The 8,988-nt window shown below is 41.7% G+C and overlaps 1 protein-coding gene across 1 annotated transcript; it reads right to left on the minus strand.

Moving 5' to 3' along the window:
- Nucleotides 1–2,276: 2,276 nt before the first annotated feature.
- Nucleotides 2,277–3,289, minus strand: LOC107016656. Its single transcript, XM_015217062.1, has 4 exons — nucleotides 3,248–3,289; nucleotides 2,995–3,182; nucleotides 2,805–2,862; nucleotides 2,277–2,624 (listed from the first exon to the last, which is right to left on the minus strand). Exons 1-4 carry the CDS (start codon nucleotides 3,287–3,289, stop codon nucleotides 2,277–2,279), a joined length of 636 nt encoding a protein of 211 aa, XP_015072548.1.
- Nucleotides 3,290–8,988: the final 5,699 nt, after the last annotated feature.

Below are 8,988 nucleotides of genomic sequence, written 5' to 3' on the forward strand. Positions count from 1 at the left end.
TGGAACCATGGGCCTCTAAAATGATGATGGTCCGCAAATCATCCACATCTGGTACACACAGCGTGTCCTGGTACCTAAGTATGCCGTCATCTCCCAAAGAAAAAAACTCATTCATCTTAACCAACACTGAGTCCTTCAGCTCCGTCAACACAGGATCAAGATGCTGACCCTCCTTGACTTCAACCACTAAGGATGTTTCAGAACTAGGATGAACTTAAACACCACCACTAGTATAGTCAACTAACCACACACCTAGTTTTGCCAATCTATGTATATCTTTCACCAACTTCTTCTTCCCATCCTCAACGTGGGTTGTACTTCCCTTGCTCGTTCTACTCAAATCATCAGTTACAACATTAGCTTTACTTGGATGGTAGTGGACATTCATGTCATAGTCCTTCGACAGCTCCAACCATCTCCGCTGACGTAGATTCAACTCTCTCTGTGTGAACACGTACTGGAGACTCTTGTGGTCTGTGAACACATCCACATGCACCCCATACAAGTAGTGCCTCCACAGCTTCAGTGCAAACACCATAGCTGCCAACTCCAGGTCATGAGTGGGATAATTTTTCTCATGAACCTTAACATGTCTGGACGTATAAGTTATCACCTTACCACCCTGCATAAGAACACAACCCAAACCAACCCTAGAAGCATCACAATACACAGTGTAATTCTCACCACACTTAGGCAAAGTAAGCTCCGGGGCTGAAGTGAGTCTATCCTTGAGCTCCTGGAAACTCTTCTCACAAGCCTTCGTCCATTCAAACTTGACCTTTTTCTTAGTCAAAGTTGTTAGTGAGGCAGCAATGGAAGAAAAAGCCTTCACGAACCTGCGATAATAACCAGCCAATCCCAAGAATCTACGAATATCTGTAGGAGTAAGAGGTTTTGGCCAGTTCTTAACAACCTTATTATTCCTAAGATCTACCTCCACACCTTTGTCGGACACAACATGACCCAGGAAGGTCACTGATCTAAGCCAGAATCCACACTTGCTGAATTTGGCATACAACTGATGTTGTCTAAGTACCTGCAAGGTTAGTGTCAAATGTTTTTCATGTTCTTCCTTGGTCTTAGAGTAGATAAGAATGTCATCAATGAATACTATGATGAAAGAGTCAAGGTATTCACGGAAGACTCTGTCATGAGACCCATAAATGCAGCAGGTGCATTCGTGAGACAAAATGACATAACTATTAACTCATAATGACCATAACGGGTATGAAAGGTTGTCTTTAGGATATCTCCATCCCTAACCCTAAGCTAATGGTACCCTGAACGAAGATCGATCTTTGAGAAGAAATTAAACCCTTGGAGTTGGTCAAGCAAGTCATCTATTATGGGAAGTGGATACTTATTCTTGATAGTGACTTTGTTGAGCTGCCGATAATCGATACACATTCTAAGGGTTCCATATTTTGTTTTCACAAACAACACTAGAGCGCCCCAAGGGGATATGCTCGGCTGAATGAAACCCTTGTCAGTGAGATCTTTTAATTGCAGCTTCAACTCTTTGAGTTCAGCTGGAGCCATTCTGTAAGGAGGAATTGAAATTGGTTTAGTATTAAGTCGATACCAAAGTCAATCTCTCGAGGGGGAGGAACTCCAGGCAAATCATTAGGAAATACATCTTAGAACTCATTCACTACAGGCACTGAATATATGGAAGGAATGTCATGATTTAAATCACTAACACTCACAAGATGACACAATAATCCCTTGGACATCATTTTATTGTCTTTAAGGTTCGAAATCAAAGGATTAGGATGACTCAAGTTGTACCTCTCCCATACTATCTCTTCTTCATTAGGAAAATGAAATCTCGCAACCCTACTATGACAATCCATACAATCATAACAGCTATGATGCCATTCCATGCCAAGAATAACATCAAAATCAGGCATTGGTAACTCAACCAAGTCTGCACACATAGTCTTACCACATACAACTATTGGGAAATCCTTGTGTACTCTATCAATTCTTACATTTTCTCCTAAAGGTGTACTAACCACTATAGGATCATGCAGAAATTCAGGGAATATCTCAAAAGTGAGAGAAAGCAAAGGAGTTACAATGGAAAGCGTAGACCCTGGATCAAGTAAAGCATAAACGGAAGTTGAGAATACTTGCAGCATACCTGTGACCACATCAGCGGACTTCTCCTGCTCCTCCATGCCCTTAAGAGCGTAGAACCTGTTCCTTTTAGGAGGCTCGGCTGCTGCTGCATCCTGTGAATTAGACCTAGGCTGATCATTACCTCCATCCTGACCTCATTTCTGTGGGCAGTCCTTAACCATGTGCCCGCTCTTACCGCAACTGAAGCAGGAAATAGTGTCCTGTCTGCACTCTCCACTGTAAGCACGACCACACTTAGCACAATCCTTTCTGGGATGCTGCATTTCACCTCCATTGCCCTTCCTAGGCTGGGGTCTGCCTCCTCTAGGTGTTGTACTCCTCTGCGAGTTAGAGTTACCTGAAATCTGTTGCCCTTTTTTGAACCTAGGTTGCTCACGGACGCCAGAAATGTTTCTGTGGCCTCCATGGCTGGGACCTGCCTGATCTTGAGGCTTAGGCCTTCTAGCATCATGAACGCCCTTCTTCTTGTGGCTTTCCTCTACCTACTGGACATGTACCAACCTGGAGAGGTCCATGTTATCGTGGAGCATCGCAGACCGACACTCCTCCTCCAAATCTCCGTTGCTTCCTGTGAGGAACCTGCTTATCTCATCCTTGCGGTTACAGACAAGGGAAGTAGCATGCCTGGACAGTTTAAAAAAATTCATGGAATACTCCCTGACCGTCATGGATCCCTTCTTAAGATTGATAAACTCATCAACCTTGGCCTCCCTCATCTCTCTGGAAAAGAATATCTCCAGAAAGGTTGTCTTAAACAACTCCCAAGTGATCGGAACTTTCCCCAAAACTCAACTATCTTGCCACATCTTGCACCAAGTCTGTGCAAAATCCTTGAGTTGATAGGAAGCCAACTCTGCTTTCTCAGAATCTGTGGCCCCCACAGCCACCAAGATCTTATGCACCTCATCCACAAACTCCTGAGGATCTTTTGTAGTATTAGACCCTGTGAAAATAAGAGGATTCATCCTCGTAAAGTCTCTCAGCCTGTCAGCCATTCGGCGAACTGGTGGATTCTCCCTCTGAATATTCTGCTGGTTAACCTAGTCATCATGGCATGGGCCTGCATAGTGATGGCATGTGCCATCTGGGCAATAGATGCCCTCACCTCAGCATCAGTCAGCCCAGCAGGATTAACTGGGATAGCCATTCCTTAAACTGGAGCCTGGGGTGGGACCTGATTGCCCCAAGCTGCTGCTCCTCCTCTCCTCTAATCAAGGGTTATCCTATATTCATTCTCTGAAAAAAAAAACAAGGATTGATGTTAGACACGCTCATAACATCACGAAATTCAGACATTAGGAAAGGCACAATAAGATTAGAATAAGGGAATTTTCTTATGCATCATGCAGTCTCTAATTTATGATAGTGGTGCACTTCACTACCACGACTTAGAAACTACTCAATGTGACTGATGTGAACTTATTATCCTCGGAATTTAACCTAGTGCTCTAATACCAACTTTGTCACGACCAGAATCTAGACCCCAGACGAGATCGCGCCGTTGACCTCTCAGAGGTCGCAGACAAGCCTACATACGCCATTTAAACTTCATCTAAGTTAATTTTAGCGGAAAATTTGAACCTTTTGTTTTCTTATTTCATGCTAAACATTTTAAACTTAACATCATAGGTGTTCACAAATCAACCATCTAATATGGAGATAATAAAATGAAAGAAATAGTTCATAATTGCATTAAACATATTCTTGCCAAAACGACACCAATACAAAGTCTGAAATAAAAGTGGAAAGAAACACTAGTGGAACATTCTCCACTAGCTAAAGCATACATCTAAGCTAGATAATAATGGTATACATCCTCGAAATCATGATGCCCTACCAAGTCCGGATGAAAGCTCCACGTCCGGATAGCTGCAACGTCAACCTGTAAGCTCTAGCGTCCACCTGTGCCTGCACCTAAAAATATAGAGTTGTATGGGATAAGTACACACTAGTACTAAGTATGGGTATATGCACGCAAAAGCCAAGGACATGCATGAGTAAGAATAGTTCTTTCCTAACAACATGATTATGGAATGTCAAGTCAGTGGACTTGCCAAATTCGGATTAGGAAAGTTAGTGAGTTCCAAATTTGGACTAGGAAAGTAAGTGAGCTTTCTAAAATTGGATTAGGAAAGTGAGTGAGCTTTCCAAATTTGGATTAGGAAAGTCATTCTATAAGAGTAACCTGCATCATCATACTTATCATATTGCACACAACACATAACATCTTGCACATAGAACATAACATATTGCATATAGCACATAACATTTTTCATATGATTCGTTCATTGCCATGAGACCTTGGAATCATGGAGTTGACATCAAGACTTCCCAAAATGAGGGCTCAACACATGGGACCTCAACTAGGGAGCCTTCTTTAGCAAACACAGAATCTGCTTCATTCATTCATACATACTTCATTTCATTTCATTCATAGGATAGTGTGAACACCAGATATACCTAGGATGTAGTTTAAAACTTTCATCAGGTTCGATGTGCAATGATCAAGACTGACCTGGTGTCATTACTTGAGTCTAGCTCACCTCTTAATTATCCTATCCTAACACCTTTGGTATCATTCATTTCAATATGTGCATCATTTGAGGCTGGCCTCATTCATTCATTGGGAACTTTAACTTTAACCAACATAGATCAGGTAAGCATCATCAAATCTAGTGTATCCCCCACACCGAAAAGAGGTGGAATCAAAGGCCAAAGTGACCCAAAACATGCTACCGTACATGGGAATTGAACCCCGCCAGATCCCTATATTGGCAGTATAGGTTCAAAGACTAGGAGATATGAGGAGACCCATACCCGATATGCCGGACTATCTTATCTCATGAGAGTTACGTGAACCTCCGCATTTCACGAAAGAAGGAACCACCGCTCATAGTTAGTCTATTGGTGCTCAGTATAAAGTTCCATTACATTCAACTCATACGTCGTGAGAGCTGGCTTCTAGTATGAGGACATCATAGCTCAATAGATGATTTCTCATCTCATCATTAGTATTAATTGTATATTGATCTCAATACTTTCATTAGAGTGTTCATAGACACTGGTTGATACGCTCAAACTTACCTCTCAAATAAGAAGTAAAGCGGTCGTATCAAGTAAAGAACACAAAATTTTATACGCTCAAACTTACTTCTCAAATAAGAAGTAAAGCGGTCGTGTCAAGTAAATAACCCAACTAGTGAGGTTGGGATCGTTCCCACAAGGAAAATAGTTTAGACTTAACTTTAACCTATTATTACTGTTGTTCGGTCAATTACTTCCTTGGAAAGCAAAAACAATAAAAGGGGGGTTTCTATTTCTAAATGAATGAAAATAACTAACGAAATTGAAAGAGACACTTAACAGCTTTGAATGTTGGAGTTTAATCAATTAATCAAAGTAACTAGGGTTTACGTGTTCCCCACAGGTTCATAACTTGATAATTCTAACTATAACAATTCTTTCCTAGTATCTTGCATGCAAAGTGATAAGTTATGTATTTCTAAATCCTTGGTCCGGCATCTAGAAAATCTCACTCCGCACCTTGGTCCGGCTACGTGTGTTGCTATCCTAACCCTTATCTTTACCTCATATTAAGCATCGTATTCGATATTTGACTAAGTTATTACCTCGTACCAATCAATACTAGCCTATTAGATAGTATACACTAAATCTATGTTAATAATTCTTTTCCTATTATCTACCTCCTTGGTCCGGCAAGTAGCATTAAGGCGAGTTCTAACGTTGATCATCCGTTAAAAAGACTTCTAAGCGAAAGAATTATTAATACATGCAAGACACTATTCTAGAATTGTTATTTTAGCTAGGGTTTATCTCATTATTTGCCTATGGTTCCCACAACCCTAGTTATGGAGTTTAGTTACTCATAGCCATAAACACAATATTCAAATATATTATATAAGAATTCATGTACTTACTTCAATGAGAAAGAGTAAAATCCGAAAGTTTGCTTGATTAATCACCAAACATCACCACCAATTACTTGCAAGAATCTCAAAGTAATCAAGAATCTCACAAAAAGTCTAATTATAATCAAAAGTCTAACACTAATACACAGAGTCTAATAATGATCCAGAGTCTAACAATACGGAGTGTAACCTCAAAAACGAGGTTTTTCGAACTATTTATAAAAAATAAAAACCTAATTAAAAATGGACTCTATTTGCTGGAAATCTGTCAAAACGCGGCTGGGTCGACGAACCTCGCGACGGATCATCGTGGTCACGACGGACCGTCATGGACTCGGTCGTCCCATACTTGATGAAATTTCTTCTGCTGCTCTCTTCATTACCCTCGACGGCAAGTATGACGGACCGTCATAGGCACAACGGTCCGTCGAGGGTCTTCGTTCCAAAACACTTAAACTCTTGGAATATGGGTACTGGGATTACTTCTCCGAACTTCATGATGCACCTGCAGGACGGACCGTCATAGACATGACGGACCGTCATGGACTCCGTAACCCTACACTTGGTCAGACTTCGCCATCTTCCTTCAGCAGCTGCACTACGCTGCCACCTACGGACCGTCACAAGCATGACGGACCGTCAGAAGCTCCGTAGGTGGTCTCTTCGGCATTTCTTCGCTCAAAAACCTCCGCATACATGTTTGAACAGATTTCCTGCAAATAAGGAGAAACTTATATAAAAATTAGCACAAAAAGGCTTTTGGACACACTAAACTTAAGGAAAAAGTATTAAGAATACCGTGAAACCACGGTATATAAACACCCTCAACTTAAATTCGTTGTTTGTCCTCAAGCGATGCACTATGACTTAATACAAAATCTTTGTACGAGAGTATCCATGTTTTATCCTTTGCAATCATTTGGCTATCAATCCCGATTAATTTCATCATATCTATGCATTCTATCACTATTAGGCTTGAATTATGTGGGATCAGAACATGACACAGACTCACCATGCACTAACACCTATCATCTTCAATTTCTCACCGAGATGCTAATATTTCCGGTATTGTAACTAGTGTCCTCACTTTGAAACAAAATCGTCATTTTTCACACAATGATTTCAGTTTGAGTATAAGGATTACTTTTCAACACTCGGTCTCAGAACAAAGTCACACTCATTCATACCTATTGCCATAAGCTTTCCCTTATTTTCACTGCCTTAAGTTCGCTATACAACCCTTAGGATCACGATAGGACTTTCTTAGGTTGTAACATAGGCTCAGGGTCAGGTAGGGTATATTTAGGTATACTTTAGTGACTTTTTGCCCTCCTTGACATATCGGCTAAACATACCATTTTCTATCATTTTATCTCGCCCAGTTTCTCATATTCTTTCACCTTGCTATTTTCTCTTCTTTCTTCATTTGTTTACGTGACTCTCTTCTTTTCTTGCTTGTATTTCTTGTATACTTTTATTTTTCTTTACTTATCTTTCAACTAATTCTTGAGTCACTTTACTTATGTTCTTTCTTTCTCTTTGTTCTTTCAACCCTACTTTCCAGAGCATTCCTCATAATAGCCACCCTCAACTCATGGCTTTGCCATGAGTCAAGGTACACAATACCCAAAGTTGGGTCAGGGCCATAATGAAGGTTGTTTACTGCATTAGCCACCCTCAACTTATACTTTTGGCATAAGCTGAGGTGCACATGTCCAAGGAGGGACCAGGGCCACACATTGTTCCCAGAAAAGATCAATTGGGGTGAAAAAGAAAGGTCTAATTTAAGCTCAGATCATTTGGATCAAAGAAGGATAAATTTCATTTGGTTTTCTTTTATTTAGGCTAAAAATGGGCTATATTGAATAAGGTCCTATGATCCTTTCCTAATTGTCTATTACAGCTTACTTTTTAGCACGACTAACCAGGCAAAATCTAGCTCAGTACAAATAGTGGACTATTCAAATCTTCCTCACACTCACTTGACATCTCATCACTCTACCAGATTATCAGACACCTAGTTCGAATTTTCGACTTAGGGTAATGCAATGGTGTACCTCTATGTCATGCTTAGAGCCACACATTTATTAGTTACTATGCCTAGTTGTGCATCATTTTCCAGTTTATCAGGATATCATTTTAGCCATCATGCTACAGAATTAAACTATGTACAAAAGATATAGACATGCCGGTTCAACAGAAAAAGTAATTAGTCTTTTGGGGAAAAAGAAAAAAGGCAAGAAAACCCCAAAAGAGGATAGTGAATTGGGCTACTCAGACTTCACCCTAGCACTCACTTTCCATTTACCCCACCCCCAACAAAAAAATATGCAATTGTCCCCAATGCATTACAAATTTAAATACTAGAGTGGTAGGTGAAGCAAACCTGTGGCGCAAAGCGCCGTCGATCAGCAAGCTGGTGGGTCCGGTTCCCCGGAACCAACGTCCTCTGCAATCTGGACACCCTCAGTGGTGTCCTCAGCAACAACCGCACTATCAGCAGTGCCTCCCGCTATCTCCACAGTTCGGGAGCTAGATGCCCCAGCCGCTAACTCTCCTGCTCTCATCTGGTGCGCCGCCTCCTCAGCAAGTGAGGCTCTCCTTGCAGCCTCCATCTCATGGCGCTCCTTCTTCCGTGCTCGTGCCTCGTCCTCTGCTCGACCCCTACGCCTCTTGGCATGCTCTCGAGGGGGAGTTGGTGGAATCTCTGAGGTGGAGAATAGGGCCGCCAACACTGTGCCTTCAGCAGGCTCGACAGAAGGGGCCTCAGACTCCGGCACCCTAGCCTCTAAGATCGTGTCGATATCTGCGCGAAGACTGTCCACCGCAGCCTGAAGAGTCCACACATCCACCAGAGGGGCTGGCCGGGCTAGCACCCGCAACTCAAAGGCGTCCAAGCACTGGTGAACCTCAGCGA

This window comes from Solanum pennellii, chromosome 4 (genome assembly GCF_001406875.1).
Source record: "Solanum pennellii chromosome 4, SPENNV200".
Lineage (NCBI taxonomy): Eukaryota > Viridiplantae > Streptophyta > Magnoliopsida > Solanales > Solanaceae > Solanum > Solanum pennellii.